Genomic DNA, 18,210 nt, shown 5'->3' with positions numbered 1-18,210 from the left:
GAGCCTCAGTTTAAAGAGGAGAGCATCTACTTGTTAAGTGTTTTCTGTGTCTTGGCCTCTTATTTGTTACTCCTTGTTTGGAGGAACGTCACTTTTTCCAGACTGTCAGATTCGCAGATGAGAGACAGAAGACTCACATGAAGAAAAACAGAAACACATGAGTCCGTCCTCATGAACTGGCCACTTACAGACGATGATGTATTGAAGCCAAATGCTGCTCTATATGTTTGGATTTTACAAGCTGCAGTTCATTGCCACAGTCCAGCCTCACGTTACAATCACATGTCATGTATCATTGTTATTATTTTTCAAACTTCCCAGTAACTGAAGCTGTTTTGTTTGTTTTGCACCAGCTGGAGGACAGACAAAGTGCAGGAATTTCAGCAGAGAAAGACATACAAAAGTTCTGCATGCGAATCTTTAAAGAGGAAGTCAGGAGTTATGGAGGTTTGGAGGATGAGCAGGAGTGTTAGGTTAGGCCAATGGTTCCCAAAGTTTTTTTGCTGGGCCCCCCTTTGTTTTACAAGAAAAAATAAAAATTACGTGTGGACGAGGAATACAGAGTTCGTCATCCAACGTCAAAGTTATGTGCCTTCTTTCACATTTACATCAGATGAATTGCAGAATGACAGAGACAAAATACTGTTAATCTGACTATCTTCAGGTTTTACACGCTTACATATGCACACGCAGTTACTGTCCCTCCATTTACAAAGGCAGAGGCGTCACAGTGTGATTATTGGATTATTAGTGAAAAAGTAAAACTAAGGCATTCAAAGTGCCACGGTGAATTAAAATGAAATATTCAAAAGTTAAAACAATATTATTTACAGTATAGAAAAGATATACAAGATATAAAAAAACAGAGGAATGCTAAAAGTCTTAACAGAGACGATGCAGATAAAATGGCAGAAAATAGAAGTTAAGACAAAACAAAGACAAAAAAAGTACAAAAAGTGAAAATAATCAAGTGTAGGGAGATAAAACACCAACTAAAAGATACAAAATAAGGTTAAATTTCTGCTGTTTGTGTCTTTTTGCTTCTCAGTGATGATCTGTGTAGTTATCCAGCCTCATGTTTTTATTTGTTTTGTTTTTTCCAGCTGCCTATCACACGAGGCTGACACCAAACAGCCGGCGGTAAAACCCTCAGGTGATCTGGAAAGCACCAAGACGTAATCAGACTCCAAAGGTCACCATCAGCTGAGCTTAGCATGGAAACTAGTGATGCCGACATACAAGACGGAGAAAAAGGCAGCTTATCCCTCGTTTTTGTGCTAAGCTAAGCTAACACGTGGACAACCTGGGGTCCGTTCTTCGTACCTCGCTAAGTAGGTTAGCTGGATTTGATTGTTGACGATTTCGCGTGATCTTGGATCGTTCGGTTCTCCGAAGCTCATCCGGGACTTGCTGTCATAGCAACAGATCCGTAAGCGTAAACCTGCTCGGGAGCAGGTTTACTTTATGTAAACAAGATTAGATCGCGGCCACTCAGGTATGTCCGCTTCATGTATACGAAAGCAACAGCGATATTTTACCACTGTTTCACCATAAATAAATATTATCAATGTAACTAAAGTTAATGCAGTATTTGATCCTTTTATTGATTCCATACAGATACATACAGGTCATTTCCTAACAAAAAGGGAAATGTACTATTAATCATTCTATTTCATGTATTTGATTATTTCAGATGTAATTCGTATTTTAGAGTAGTAATAGTAAATTACTTCATGTAATCAAGATGAGAGACCACGGCTATAAAAGCGAAGGTGGATTTGGGAAGTCTGTCTCAGCCATGTCCTGTCCGTATACGCGAGCCACCCATTGCGGAAGGTGCAAGATTGATAAGGAGAGTTTTCAGAATTCAGCGTATATTGCGGGACAGACAGGATCCTTTAGCTCAGCGCGACAGTGTGCTCATAGAGAGATGTCGATGGCCGATGGCGCGATATGGCAGCCTCGCTTCTGTCAGTCTGCCCCAGGGCAGCTGTGGCTACAACCGTAGCTGCTTCCACCAGTGTGTGAATGTGAGAGTGAATGAATAGTGGCATCGTAAAGCGCTTTGGGTGCCTTGAAAAGCGCTATATAAATCCAATCCATTATTATTATTATTATTATTATTATTATTATTATTATTATTAATAAATTACTTATGAGTTTAATTTGTCAGCAACTTTCTGCCAGCCCTCTCTCCTTGCTTTTGCAGCCTTTGCAGTGTTCCCTTGCGTTTTAATTAAACTCTGAAACTCCTGAAATCCCTCAATCGAGTTCTTGCTCTGCTGCCGAAAAATACCGAGCGCGCTCCTTCGACATTTTCGCCGACCAATCAAAGGGTTGCCGATCAATGTTTCTACTATCGATGCGTAGCCCCTGTTAAGCCACCCAGTGATCTCACATTACTTCATCCAGCTATACTAATTGTCAACAACAGGTGTGTTCGGAGAACCGGAATAGCGAGCTCAAAGTTAGCACGATGATTTGATCTTGGATGTAGTAAGCGAGGTACGAAGAACGGACCCCTGTTTTATGTTTGTTTGTTTTGGGGAATTGGTCACACCGATGAGAAATTGCTCTTAAGCTGCAGAGGGAAACTATTTTCCAGACTTGATTAACATCTAAAACCTACAAAACCTACACTTCAGAAGGAAAAATCCTCACCTGAGGTTCAACATTATTTGCAGTCCCAACACTAAAAGATATTTTGTCACCCTAACACATTAACACGTCCTCAGAGTTTAACTGTGCTGACTCATTGGGTTCTTTCACTCATTTACAGCAGTTTACAGTAAATCTTCAGGGTTTGTCCTTTTCACCGTGAATCCAAACCTCAGTAAGAGTATTTATTTATTTACTTTGTTGTTTTATATTGTCACATATTTGCTGTTGTACATTTCTTAATCAGTGTATAATCTGTTATTTCTTATCAAAGCATTGGCTACTGGCTGTTTTGTAAGAAAATAAAGCTCCTTTAGAGGTACCGCTTGTTGTCCTTCCTAAAAACCTGCATATATATGGAAGCAGGGCTGTCTCCAGGAATTTTTAGATGGGGTGGCACAGGAACTTGGGGGGGGGGGGGGTATTAATACCAAACTAAATCACTTATATGTGATTAAATCATTACAAGTTGCTGAATTTTCAGACTGTGGACAGACTTCGTGCTTCCATAAAAATTCATTAGGTGTGACATGTAACAAAATGGATGGCTCCATATTTATATGAGTTTAAGAGTAAATAAGTCTACAGTTGTATTTACTATGGTGCATGGAAGAGAAAAAGGCTGTTTCCCAGAAAAAATGACTTCCAGAAGGAATTTAGAGGGGGCACCTGAGGCCCTCCCCTTAGCTACGTCACTGATCTGGTGTATTTTTAACTTGATGATGCTTTTAATTTGTTAATTTCCTTACAGGTACCTTCTGTAATTAAGCTTTGTTGAATTCAAGATTTCGTTTTCTTTCTTTTATTTTTTAACCACGGGGGCAGCATTTTACCTGCTGCTTAACTTCTGGCAGACTGTCATTGCAAATAAGAACGTCTGAAAAGGGTGTCTGGCAAAATAAGGGTTTGCTGACTCACTGCACCATCTTCTGGTACAAGATGGTATTACATGAATGTACAGCCCAGCCCTAGTTCACCTTTAGTTTTTATCTCTACAACACAGCACATAAACACTTTGGAAATAAACTCTCCAGTTGTTCCTTCACATTTTGCTGATTGTTTAGTTAATTATGTAAACTTTTAAACTATTCTTAAAGATAAGGTTTTACAATAAGTACTTTGGCTGAGAGCAGCAGCAGAGAGGCATTTGACTTTGCTGCAGGGGCCAGACAAGTTCACAGCCAGCAGGTCGGGGCAACAAAGGCTGCGAGGAAAGGAGGATTAAGAGATTAATGAGGTTGCATTAGCTCAACACCAATTAGGATTCCTCTCCTTCCCTCTCTCAGCCAAAGGCAAAAGAGCCAGCTGACTTTTCTGCTGTTTTGAGTCAATTGTTCCATATTAACTTTTTTTTAAAAAAGGTTATGGGGGGCTTTTAAGTCCAGTATGTTCATTTAAATCCTGTTTGGCCTCCTGTGGCAACAGGGCCTCACACATATCTGTGGAGGTTATTTGCGCTCTCCAAAAACCCCCCCAAAAAGAGTGGAAATGATGATTGGGAGTTAACTGCCCTCTGGTGACAACAATACAAATATATCAAGATTATTTAAAACAAAAACAAAAAAATCTGAGAAATTTAAATGTTTATGTTAAGATTAAATTTCATCAATAAGCCCAAACTCACTTCCCCTTTCAAGTCTAATCTGAATGAAAGTGATAGGCTGAGAGGTTTTTCAGCAACACACACACACACAAGTGTGTTCACAGATATTTATATCCACCGCCAAAGATGGCACTCGGCAAGGTGGAGGAGGAGGTGTGTGTGTGTGTCCATCGTGGTGGGCACAGACAGCGGGAAGGGACGGGACGGACAGGGAGGAAAACACCTGGACTGTTCACTCAGTGAAGCTCGGAGCCGACAGCCAAGCCAGGAGAGCTGCCAGTGAATACACACACACACACACAGTAAAGTTCAAAGTCAAAGAGGTCCAGACTGAATCACTGTGAAATGGTTTCCTTTCAGTAAATATTAACATTGATAATTCATCCATGAAAAAGAAGGAAGGAAGAGAAAACGCTCCATAGTGGATCAAATCTGTAAAAGAGGCAGAACCACATTTAATGTGTTTCTTTAGGCACCTTGTTACTAACAGCCTCATAAAAACACATAACTTGTTTTTATTTCTTTAGACAATTCTATGAAAATGACAAAGATAAGACAGATTGACATAAAATAGTATTTTTGCACCAACAAAGTGATTCCCAAAGAGCTATGAGCTGAAAACCTGGCATATCTCATCATGGTGTGCAGTGTGTCCTTAAAGAAATTGAGGAAACTGGACAAAAGAAGAAGCAGCAAGCTTGAAAAACTATCACGCAAGAACTGGACTTAAAATCAGTGGCAACAGGTCTGATGGAGTGATGAATGCACCAAATACTTTTGGTCCAAATCATCATCAGCATGTACAGAAGAGGTCAGGAGAGCTACAACAGTGTCTACAGCCATCAGTAAAACACAGTCATGGTTTGAGCTGCATTTCAGTCAGTGGTGTTGGAGATCTTGTTAAAATTCATGAATTACAGAACACAGAAAAGTCCCATCAGATTTTAAACCACCATGGAAGACCATCTGATTGGCAACAGCTTCATTTTTCATCATGACAATGATCCCAAACACACTGCCAATGCAGTAAAATCATCCCTGGACAGAAAAACACACAGCGGAGCACTATCAGTCATGGATCGGCCTTCCCAGACCCCGGACCTCAACATTATTGAAGCAGTGTGGGATCATGTTGACAGAGAACAGAACAAAAGGCAGAAACAAAGAAGAGCTTTGAATGTCCTTCAAGAAGCCTGGAGAACTATTCCTGAAGACGACTTGAAGAAATGACGAGAAAGCTGCTGAAAATGATTTGCAGAATTGTTGCTTTGTTTTTATTTTCCATTAAAGTGTAAACAGATATCGGTGGACAGAAGCTTCAGTCTGAATCAAATATGGAATATGGCCTATTGGCCTTGAGGGGAGCCCCACCTCGGTGGAGCCTAATTTAAACCCATATCCTCCAGACCACAACAGGTGCCCCCCTCCTCCACTCCCTTTACGTTCCACCTGTCTTCTCTTCTCCGTGGCGGGCTGGCGATCCAGAAAGCAGCCGTCAGTCATTACAAATGGCGTGCCGGCCCCCTAAGTCACCGGATCGGCGGCAGCTGCTCGACCCCCAGAGCTATTTTCACCCTCAGGATAAAGTGGTGTTCAGCGAGCCGCCCGCACGGCCGAGCAGCTCCAGTCACGCTGCAGCAGAGCCAGGATGAAGTCCACCGGCAGCGAGTGCACCGTGCAGCCAGACTGCTTCACCTCAGACCTGGAGGACCTGGACAGCGCCAGCAACAGCTCCGACGGCGGCTGCACGCCGCGCAGGGAGCCGGGGCAGGTGGTCCAGGAGGAGGGAGCCCCGAAACGAAGAAGGAGACGGAGGAGGAGCAGCGGAGGAGACTCGCGTCTGCCCGGCGTGAGCAAACAGAGGCAGGCGGCCAACGCGCGGGAGCGGGACAGGACGCACAGCGTGAACACGGCCTTCACGGCGCTCCGCACGCTCATCCCCACCGAGCCCGCCGACAGGAAACTCTCCAAGATCGAGACACTGCGCCTGGCCTCCAGCTACATCTCCCACCTGGCCAACGTGCTGCTGCTGGGGGAGGACTGCCTGGACGGACAGCCCTGCCTGCGCTACCAGAGCATCCTGCACGGCCCCGCCGCCCTCAACGCACCCTCCCTGCGGCCCATCTGCACCTTCTGCCTCAGCAACCAGAGGAAGCTGGTGAGTGGCTTCTCACACCCATAGAGTCGATTAGTGCCAGGGACGTTTCTCGGATTTCTGGGGGTGGGGTGGCATGTGGACATAAGGAGGGGGGCAAGAAACAGTTAGGGGGTGGTCAGATTCTTCTGTAATAAACCCAAAGCAAACTGCCTGCAAATACTCAGAACTGTGATCATTTTAATTGTGGGCACATCCTGCCTCCATGAACATGAATTAGGGGACGTAACAATATGGTGGCAACACAGAAGCATGAGAGTCAGCCACGAGGGAATAAAGTAAAGAAGAAGAAAAATTTATGGACACAGTCTGGTTACAACCACTGTTAAGTTTGCCAAATAATAATTTGTCATACTTTTCACCTTTTGTTATGACAAGATGACTAAATAATTCAATTTTATTTATATAGCACCAAATCATAAAAACAGCTGCCTCAAGGTGCTTTACAATGTAAGGTAGCAACCCTACAATAGTACAGAGAAAACCCCAGAAATCAGAAGATTGAGCAAGCAGTTGGTGACAGTGGGAAGGAAAAACTCCCTTTTAACAGGAAGAAGAGGTGAGGAGAACTAATAAGTCATGCACGAGGACAAAAATTATAATGAAATGTATTGACACATTTATCAACAAAGAAAAATGAGATAAAAACATTCTGGAAAGGTGAGACCCAATCAGAACAATTGTGTAAAAAGGCGGGATGAGGTTGGAAGTGATCCAATCACAATGAATTTCCTCGTGCAGTAAGGTTAGATGGCACATTTGATCTGCCAAAGAGAAACAATACAACTTTTCAGCATCCAAGGTTGCTGGTGTTGTTGTTATACAACTTCAATGTTCTTTGTTTCGCATGAAAACAAAATTAGCATTTGATGTGACAAATATTTACACTTTATAGTCAGTTTTAGGTTTAGTCAATTATAATCATATTCATTTAGTCGATTAAAATAAATCAAAATAAACACTGGTTACAAGCCAAAGTGCTCATAATACACCACTTTAGGCTGGCTCAAAAACTCTCACATTGAGCCCACATGGCTATGTCCATCTTTTATATACAGTCAGTTAAGACATGAAAAAAAAGTTTTTGACATTTATAATTAGGATGTTTTTTATTGCATGTTTTTAAATTTATTGGTGTATATAGTTATAGTCATGCTTTGAGGAGGTCAACACTGTTTCTTCGCATTGTCGTTTGATGTTACTGTACAATTGAAATCTCATTTTAAAGGACAGGGAGAATGTACCACAGATGCTTTTAGCCACATCCATGATTCCTCTGGCTCCGTAAGACGCTATCACTTGTTGTTTGGGTCTGCTCAGGTCCTCAAACCACACAGATCTGCTCAATGCAGACCCAATGATGCACGGTCTTTACATAGCTAGTGGCACCTGTCTCCTTACTGACTGACACCACAAAATGAAATCAGGCTGTGGTGCCTTCAAGAGCCCTCAACCCAGCTGCAGACTTTAAATTAATGATTTGAGCATCACAAATGTTTCTTTGTTCATGAAACATTTGTGAATCCGTGTGGGTCACAAGTGTTTACAGCATGTGTTGGAGTCTGGCTCGGACCCTTTACGGTTATAAATGCAGAGCAGAATCTGCCACAGGATCGGGATTATTATGTCGCTGTTACATTTAAAGGTAAAAATCTGTAACAACACACATTTTAACTGACCTGTTTAGAGGTGAGGATCATGCAGTTGTTGTGACGGTGGTTTCACTGAAGTCTGTTAGTGTGTTTGTTTTTGCCTCCACAGCTCAGAGATGGAGCGAAACACTCAGCTGCTGTGTGAAACTTCTTGGCACCAGACAGGCGAGGAGTCCACCACCCCGTGGTGTTGTTTACATGTAGGACTTTGTACATATATGAATATAAATATCTTTATTTTTGGACGAGACGAGAAAACTAAGGACAGATTTAAACACTGAAAAGCACTTTCTGTTCACGCTCATGTGCTTCTGGAGCCTCTGTGTTTTGGTTGAACTGTAACCTGAGCCGATGTGTAAAGTAGCACCTGACGTGGGGCTATTTTGGTCCCACCAATAGTACAAACTACCCCTTGGACACCCCACCACCCTATGTCTGACCTCTTAAAAAAAAACAACTAAACTAGTGGCTGCTGTCAGTTCAGTGTTACCTTGCGCTTTAAAGGGGCATTAACTGATGTGTTGTCTATAGTAGTGAACAGTGGGAACTGCAAAAATGCTCATATACATGTGGAAAAAAAAACCCTGCATGTCAATATCTCAGGACTTTAATCCCCCAGAAGTACAACAGTCAGTGAAGATGTTGAAATTTACACACTGGATTACACTGCTGTTTCCTTACTCCACTCTTCTTATGTCTACCTGGTTAATTTTTGAGCATATTTTTCGTAAAGTGAAAATGTTGCAAGAAAACCTTATAATGAGTTGATCCCAGCATGCAAAGCACTCTGGAAAATCCTTTTGTTCCTTCCCAAATTCCCAAATGCCACCATTTTAACAGATCACATGGAGAAAGCCATGTCTCCTAAAGGAAAAGTGGTCTGTTATTCATTTGATATTTTACAATAATAGACCAGATTATCTGAATAGTAATGATCTGAGTATGAGGATGTGTATCCCACCTCTGGTAGCTGGTATAGATTCCAGCCGCCCCACAACACTGAATTGGATGAGCGTACAAGAATGTGTTTGTTTCGTCAACAAGCTGCCATCAGCACCGGTGACTGACTGATGGTGTTTGACATCAGTAATACCAGCTTTGGCCTAGAAGCTTTGTGATGCCAAGCTTCTTTTTTTTTTTTTTGGCACTGAAAAGAATTATGAATGTGGACTAAAGTCAGACTCTGCAGTTTGTTTTTCTGCCATCTTTCCAGGACAAAGTACTTCCTTTGTGGGATAAAATATCCCATTAAACACAAGAGTGTCATTTAGTTCTATGGGAACTTAGTGAAGGATCGGTTGAGTTATTTTCAGCGTGCTTTGCATGATTTCACAAAATTGGGAGGTCAATTCCAGTTAATCTGGATACACTTAGATACTGAAGGACATTTAGCATTAAAACGGTTTCCTGAAATAAGCAGTGTGTTCTTAATTTGAAGGTCCAGTTGGAAACTTCCTGGTAACTGTATGTGCGTCAGAAGTTATGTTTTTGGCCTGATTTCAAGATAAAGTTCTTTGCGTAAATGTTTACTTTTGCATTGTTACACGGTTTCCTCATCACTGTAAAAACACTGTGCGATAGGCTTCCTTTTGCTCTAAATTGGAGTGTATTTAATCCTTCTCAATCAGCTGGATCCATCAATTTTTATTGTTCCAGCACTAAACTATGACTGGGAGCTGTTGCACACTACCTCATACCTGTGTTTTGAAATATGAAGGCCTACCTCCAAATCCAATGAGTAAGAAGTACTTGAATACCTGACAACTTGTGTTCTTTGCACATCGCACATACTGAGAAGCTGCTCGAAGAGAAAAATGTATTTTTGTACAATAAAAATAAAAACAATGATATCAAAACTTCAATTGTCTCTCATTTGTGGGCCTTAAACTGTATGTTGTGCTTGTAATTTGCAAACTCTGTAAAAGCACGCTTTGTGTAACTTCCCAAAATGACATTAATCAGTCAAAAGAAAAGAAAAGACTGATTTATGTCTAAAGTGTCTTTTATTATGTTTAGAGACATCAACAGAAGTAAGATTAGGACTAGGCTGCACTTTGATGTAATACCACTTTGGACCACAAGATTGTGTAGTGAGTCAATGCAACCTTTATTTAAACCGATGAGATACCAAGAGCAAATTTCTTTACATTGACGCCAAAAAATAAAGGCAAATGTGGAGGAAATAGGGGAAATATTGGCTTGACAAGGACTCCAGCTTTGGAGAATATGAAGGAAGGTATAAAGTTTTGGACTTTTAACTGTATTTTTTAAAATAAATTTTACAGCTTTTCCTGCTAATAAATACCTCTTCCACAGCCATTCATACTAGACCAAATTGGATAAAGTATTAAACAACAAATGTTCCTGTCTACAATAAAAATTTCAGTAAAAAAAATATCAGTCAACAAAAATATATTTTATAATTACAGGTAGGGATGGGTATCGTTTAGGTTTTATCCGATACCGGTGCCAAACCGGTACTTTTGAAACAGTGCCGGTGCTCAAACCGGTGCTTAAAGAATGGAGAACACAAAATTGGTCCAAAAACCTCTCATGTTCAGCTGTTTTTTTGTAAAAAGATAACAATGTTAGCCTTTTCTGCAGCTAGAGGGCATATATGGTATCACTCTTGGCTGGAAGCAGTGCTTAAACAATGGAAAAAACACAAACTTTGTCCAAAAACCTCTCATGTTTAACCGTTTTCCACTTTTTCTTTGGTCATTTTAGCCTTTTTGGCCAGGGTGAAGGCCGCATGTAACTACGACGGTGTTTGCTAGTTCACCTTACATGCATTAATTTAATAACGTGGTGAGTAGGGCTGGGCGATATGACCCAAAATTCATATCTCGATATTTTTTACCTGGACGGCGATATAAGATATATATCTCGATATTTTTTTTAAAAGCCATAAAGTAAGAACAAAAAGAGAGTTCTTAGTCAAAGCTGTGTCCCAGATGTCACACAGGCACTTTTATTAACATAGAGCATAGATGTACATAAGATTTACTCAAAAATAAATTATGAGCATTTATTAAATAATAATGCTCCATAAATAAAAGAAAACAATGTTGTTTTTGTGCATAACAAAAAGCTCACAATTGTGCAGTCAAAATGTAAACTAAAAGACGCTGAGCATATAACAAAGACAGATTTCACAGCTGCTCTGTTCCCAACTTCTACTGTGTGACTGACAGCATTGAGTTTGAAATCCTCTTGTAACCACGTCTCTTAACAGGTGCCATTTATAGTCCTTATACACAGTAGGGTAATATTACGTTGAAGCACAGTACGTATCACTCCGCAAAGGCTCCTCGGTAGCCGTAATGCTCTGACAATCCATCAAGCGGTGCAGCACCATAGCTTACCAAAGTTGTACTAAAACATTTTTGACAGATTGCTGAGCGCTGTGTTCCACATAAAATCGGTTCGCGGCCATCAAGCACAAACAGAATTCATACATAAGACGCGCTGTCAACTTTTGAGAAAATGCAAGGATTTTAGGCTGTGCAGCGCCTCTGGGCTGCATGGCGTTAGCGTGGTTAGCTCGTTAGCGTGGTTAGCTAGCTAACACGTTTACGGCGTCCAGCCCCACGCACGGCGATGTGCAGTAACTCGTTAACGGAGATTTGCCGTGTCCATCTTGTCGCTTCCTGCAGGTGAAGCGATGGGGGAGGAGGGGCGAGGCCGAGTAACGTTGCGTAAAGACAAAAGTGGACGAAAGAGAGGCAAACTTGCGGCTCCACAAGTATCCGATTGTTCAGTCTGACGTCACTAGCCGTGTCTGGGTCTAAACTCCGCTGCAGGTCCATATATCAAACGATCACTATGGCATTACTGAGAGTTGAAAAACTGTCTAAAGTCTTCATCTTTAATAAAATGATCAGCGTTCTGCTCTACCAGGTGTAACAATTGAGTTTAACATCCAGGCATCCATGAAAACGGAATTTATGACATTTAACGGAGTTAGAAGTTAGCAGGAAGTTAGCTCGCTAGCTTCTATCTAAATACAATATAGCATGTCCTGACTGCGGGGTTTTGGAAACAAATTAAAACGTACAGCTCTGCTATCACTTCCAACATAAATGAAGACAGAAAACTAAACAGCAGTGACGTTTGTAGGGCTACTGAAGTTTGGCTAGCTGGTATATAATGATAATGACCGCTAGCGACACAGCTATGTTAGCATAATATAAACAAGCTAACTTTTTTTCCACTCGATAAAAGTTAACGTGAGTGTTCTCGGTGGTCAGGAACAAATGTAATCGCATGGCAGGATGCTGTAACAGGACCAAACTTCAGCCAGGAGAACAACTGAGAGAATACGAGGTTAGTCATTCATATACTGCTGCATGGGCTGGGCGGTATACATCCTAAGGTTTTAAAAACTGAGCTTAAATAAATGATTAGCGGTAATAAAAGCTGAGGGAGGTCAACAGGGATCACTGACTGTTTTAGGAGCTTTTTGAGATCAAATCGAAGAAAATACATAACATTAAACATGTTAACAACACAAAAGCCATATTAAACGCAGACTACTTTAGACCCGGAAGTAGGATTCGTCGCGTCATCATTGAACAACCGGATAATTATAACGTAACATAGACTATATCGATATAAAGGATATTGTCACACCTTATATCTCGTATAAAAATATATCGATATTTTTTAAAAACTCGATATATCGCCCAGCCCTAGTGGTGAGCCTACTCAATGTAAATTACACACGAACAACATTAAGCTACTCACGCAGAGAAGAACGGCTGCTGCTGCCATCATCATCCGTCATCATTTCTGCTACACTGGCAGGGCTAGGGGCCAGGACTCTCCTCTTCGGGTTTTTGGAGGATGTTGCTAACTCCGGGTCCGATAACAGGCACCACACCCGCAGTAGATGTGCTCGGTGTGAGGTCTCGCAGCAAGCTATCAAATACGGCGCATTTCTCGGCTTTTAAAAAAAACGCTATGCGTCGCCAGGTGTTTCATCAGATTTGAGGTGTTACCTCCTTTGACAGTATCACAGTATCAGCTTAAAGCACTTGTTGCAGGCTGCTGAGTTTGCATCTTTTGCTGTGAAGTACAGCCAGACTTTTGACCGCTTCGCCCTGGGCGTTTTTAATCTGTAGCTCTGCTCTAAAAGAACGTACGTACTCTCCTCGGAAACGTAAAATGATTGGCTAGAATCTAAAGTGTATCACAGCTCAGGAAAAATAAAGCACCGAAATGTGCTTTTCGGTCTGGTTACTACCGTTTATGTCAGAACCGATACCGGTACCCATCCCTAATTACAGGACAGTCTAACTAAACTTTCTGTAATTTTACACAATTATGATGTAAAAACACCGACACGTGCAGTTGAAATTGCACTTCTTAGGAGGTTACTAGGGAATTATGAAAGCCCGAGGATGATTTCCTTATTTCTGTAACAAAAGCAGAGGGTAACTAAAATCAGTAAAATAAGATGACAGGGAATTATTGTCAATATAAAAATCGTATGAAATTAAGATAAATTGAAAATTAATACATAGTTCGGTAAAAGTGAATGAATCTTTTAACTATTAATTTGTAAACTCAGTAGTCGTCATTGCTCAGGGATGTTTTTGTTATGGACACAGTAACAATCAAAGATCTGAGAGACACTTTTGTAAATCCAGTTGTAAGAAATGGTCAATTTGTTGATCTCCAAGGGATTGTTCCCAAGTATTTGGAAAACACCCTTGCACACAGGCAATCCTTAAGTTACACTTACATACCAATTGGGATTCTACGGAGCCCCCCAGGGGACATGGGAGAAAAAAAAATTACGGAGGAAAAAAAAAAAATTAGGGAGAAAAAAAAAAATTAAGACGGACTTTTGCGAGATCTCGCAAAAGTATTGCGAGATCTCGCAAAAGTCTGTACCATAGACCTCCAAATCAGCACTGAAACCTTAGAAACAACCACAGCGATGGAGGACACACACCCATTTGAGCGATTCATAGATTTTTACTTTGAGCTTGGACTAAACTATAAAGACATTAAAACTGTGCTTTGCATTAGACACAGTTTTCATATAAGCGAAAGACATCTGAAGAGAGTTCTTAGCGCAAGGGGACACACTCGCCACAAAGCGTACTCTGACCTGGCCGTCTTGGTTGAATTTATAGACAACCAATTGCAGTACTCTGGGCAGCTTCACGGATACCGATGGATGTACGCTAAATGCAGGGAACATGGACTACGCGTGAGGAAAGAGGATGTGCGCTTGGTTTTGAAGGAGCTGGATCCCCGAGGCGTCGCACTGAGGCAAGCAAGACGTTTCAGGCGGAGGAACTATTTTTCAAAAGGGCCGAATTTCATCTGGCACATGGACTCCTACGACAAACTGAAGCCATATGGCATCTGTATCAATGGTAGTATTGACGGTTTCTCGAGAAAAATAATCTGGCTTAATGCATACACAACAAATAGTAATCCGAAAGTGATCGGGGGGTATTACATAGAAGCGGTGCAGCGTTTAAAGGGCTGCCCTAGAGTTGTGAGGGGCGATCTTGGAACTGAAAATGGCCATGTTAGAGGCTTTCAGCGTTTCCTTGTGCCCGTGGCTCCTAACGACACCCCTGAGAGTTACTTGGAGGGAGCAAGTACCGCCAATCAAAGGATTGAATACTGGTGGCGTTTTCTTCGCAGCCAGTGTCTGGAGTTCTGGTTATCCTTATTTGCAGACATCAGAGACAACGGGTACTTTGATGGTGGGTTTCTGGACAAAAACCTCCTTCAGTTTTGTTGCATGGGACTCATCCAGGTGAGTTAATAAAATATGTTTTGTTGCGTGCCTGGATGCATGTGTGTGTGAGTGAGAGATAAAGGAAACTGAGGAAGTGAAACGTCTCCTGTACTCGTTTGTGGTGTTCCCATTATCACAAATGTGGAAGCCAACTGCTCAGCCTCTGTGTGGTGGTGGTGGTGGAGGACCCCCATCTTTTTTTTCGGGCCTCCGCTTTTTTTCTAGTGGCCATAACGGGTCACATTTGAGCATACAGAGTAAGCAAATATGTACTTGTAATGTGCTCAGATAATTTTAATAAGTGCTTACAGAAAGACAATTAATGTAGCCTCTAACTGCAATTGATTTACATCGGACAAACAGACCAAGCACTATGGCTCATAATACAATTACACCTTACCTGTTTGGACTATATTTTTATATTTCATTTTTACTTGCTGCCAGGAACGTTTGGGACCTGTTGGGTTGCACCTGCGCTCACATCACGTCACAAAATAAAATGTATAAAATAAAAAATAAAATATAATAAATAACGTGTTAAATGGGTGGAAATCTCTAGATCAATGTTTAAATTAACACTCACGCATTGACTCTGTCGGCTATTTTTTGCCATGCATGCTCCCTTTCTTTTGCAGCTGAGGCTGTGTTACTTTTTTTCTGCAAAATTTGCATGTTATCGGCATATGCTGCCATCAGAATTTCGGCCTCAAGCGCTGTAAAATACATTGACCGCGCCTTCTTTCCCTCCGTCTCCATGGTGACTCGCTTAATCTGTGCTCCACTAATAAGGGCTTTATGTATCCTCGTGCGCGTGCTTAACTTGGGGTTAAAGCAACTCCGCGTTGATTGAACTAATTGTTATCAGCCTTTCTGAAACCGAATATTCCGAGTTGGACAGTTCGGGGTTACTCAACCCTGAGTATCGTTTTTCACTTCCTGAAATAGGGCCCTGTACCAGGTTTAGGGAATGGAGAGACTTGCAGGAAGAAAGAGACAAGACAGGGAGAAGCGGGTGAGAGGAGCAGGGAGTAAATGAAATCAAAAATTGTGTAAATACTATAATTTAGGTTTAAGCAATCGGCCGCCTTAAGGAAGAGCTCAACAACCAAGACTACAGTAACATCTATGTTGTTTATGTTGACATGGCATATGAAATTTTCTTATCTATAATATTAACTATTTACAATTTGGAATTATTTCGATTGGGATATCAAAATAACTTACAAATACAAAATACAATGATCAGTGACATAAAACAAATTGATTATTATGAGGTGAGTAGATGAGCCAAGCAGGTAGTAATAAGACTAATAGTACTAATGTAAGATATCACAGCATAACAGCAACCGTAGTTAGTGTGTGAAACACTTGTACAGATGACATTAGGTAAAGTACATGATTACAAAAATGCACATGATTGTTTAAAAATAATAAATTGCATAAATCTAATAAACCTTCCTCTCAGTGAGTGAGTTGTCTCATCGTGATTTGCGTATATGTATATACGTACATGCAATCGCATTTCTTAAATTTCTGTATTCTTTTTAACAGGATGAGCTGGATGACACTGCACAGGTTTGGAATACACACTCCATCAGGCCATCAGCAAACATCAATATCCCCAGTGGTCGACCTAATGTAATGTATACATTACCTGAGCTCTACGGGACAAGAGACTTCCTTTGCCCCACTGAAGAAGAACATGTTGAAATGTGTAAAACTGAGTGTGTTTTTCGACTGACCAAACCATGTGACCCCGATGTATATGAACTGTGCAATATCATCATGACTGAGTCCCATCTGACTCCACCAACAGACTCATATCAGGCTGTGAACTTGTACATGCATTTAAGAGAGAACATCATGGCATTAGTGTAAATTGCATACACTGCAGCAGAGAACATTACTCAAAATTGACCTGTGATATGTGCGAAAGCTAACTTCTGGATGTTAAACAGACTGTAAACTGTAAGCTTTCTAGTACACAGTCATTTATGAGAATATCTTATATAGAAATATTTATTGTTGTGTTCCAGGAGGGTCAGTGAACTAAAGTATAAAGGGGAGTCTCTGCCTGTTAATGATATTCTGAGTGTTCTTTAGCACAAAAACACTGTAATGTTCTGTCAAATGTTATCAAGTTCCATGTCTATGTGTATTACTTCGAATTACTTTAACTGTGTATTTGGCTTGATACATGGATCAAAACATAAGACACATCTTAATTTAATGTGTTAGGAGTTTTAATGTACAGTGTTTAATCAGATAATGGTGGTTTATGTTGAGTATTTTGTAATAATTTTTAAATGGTGAGTTGGTTTTTATTTACACCATCTGTATTTGTTAATGATGGGAATGTTTAGTTGTTGATATTGGCTAGAATACTGTTTAAAATCGAAGAGATATGATATTATGCCTTGCTGCTTTATATATATTATAACGCCAACTGTCACATTGGCAGGCTACATGAAATGGTACTAAGGGGCATCATGATCTGAGAGGGGGCACCTTGGCATTTTTCTGAACTCCAGTTTCTCTGGCTAAAAATATAGTTATTTCATGTCATTTTTGCTTCTTTTTTTTTTAAACTATTTATTCTGATTTCAGAAGAGCTTTAGTTTTTTAATGTTGGTTAAACAAAACTGAAAAAATAAAGAACTAAATAGAGACCTTTTGAACTCTTAGAATTTCTAATAGATATAAACATTCTTTTTTTGTCACTGAATTTATCTGAAGCTTATTTTATCAGCTGAATAACAAATTCTTTGCACCCACCTGTTCTGTTGATGAACAGCAATTTCATTCGAATGCTATTTTTGCAAAACTCACCACTTCTGAAAGGATGATGTGTTGTTGAACTACCGGACAAATAAACTGAAATCTAATCAATTTCTAATTATTTTTGGACTATGTAGTACAGACAACTAAAAAATTGCAAATGACAAAAGCATATCGACAACATCTGTGTATTGACTGCCTGTGTTCCCAGGCACTTTAATTTCAGAGAAAGGTAGACAGAAGTGCATAATCTGTCAAAAATGTAGCAATACTTTATAATTAACCATATATACTATTTAATCTAATTAGAAATCCTGGCCTACAATCTTGTTTATCCTAGAAACTGTTAAATCTGATTATCATTGCTTGTTAATTTGTAATTATATAAGACAGTATAAAGAATTGTGAATCATCTGTATGTCACATTATGGCAAAGTCCTTTCAAAAAAAAAAAACTTGTGATGGCAATATGATTTTTAACAAAACAACTAGTAAACATTTTGGAAGCTAATCAAGGGAAAATAGGACTTATTGTTACAAGATGATGTTTATAGGCCACATCAGCTTTAAGAATTTGTAAACAGGGTCTTATCATTAACTT

At 40.4% G+C, this 18,210-nt stretch overlaps 2 protein-coding genes across 2 annotated transcripts in view; both read left to right on the top strand.

Moving 5' to 3' along the window:
• Positions 1 to 2,980, top strand: part of LOC113015807 (von Willebrand factor D and EGF domain-containing protein) — a 40,595-nt gene extending 37,615 nt beyond the window's left edge. The window contains exon 33 of the mRNA XM_026158128.2: positions 1,104 to 2,980. Coding sequence (XP_026013913.2) covers positions 1,104 to 1,124 — 21 coding nt within the window. The 3' untranslated portion in view covers positions 1,125 to 2,980. The remainder of the gene's footprint in view (positions 1 to 1,103) is intronic.
• A 1,718-nt stretch (positions 2,981 to 4,698) lies between these two features.
• LOC113015810 (transcription factor 15) lies at positions 4,699 to 9,924 on the top strand. The gene is made up of 2 exons (XM_026158131.2): positions 4,699 to 6,419; positions 8,178 to 9,924. Exons 1-2 carry the CDS (start codon positions 5,910 to 5,912, stop codon positions 8,211 to 8,213), a joined length of 546 nt encoding a protein of 181 aa, XP_026013916.1. The 5' UTR covers positions 4,699 to 5,909; the 3' UTR covers positions 8,214 to 9,924.
• Positions 9,925 to 18,210: the final 8,286 nt, after the last annotated feature.

The sequence above is a fragment of the Astatotilapia calliptera genome, chromosome 23 (genome assembly GCF_964374335.1).
Source record: "Astatotilapia calliptera chromosome 23, fAstCal68.1, whole genome shotgun sequence".
Taxonomy (NCBI): domain Eukaryota; kingdom Metazoa; phylum Chordata; class Actinopteri; order Cichliformes; family Cichlidae; genus Astatotilapia; species Astatotilapia calliptera.
This window is presented reverse-complemented; position numbering and strand designations above follow the sequence as displayed.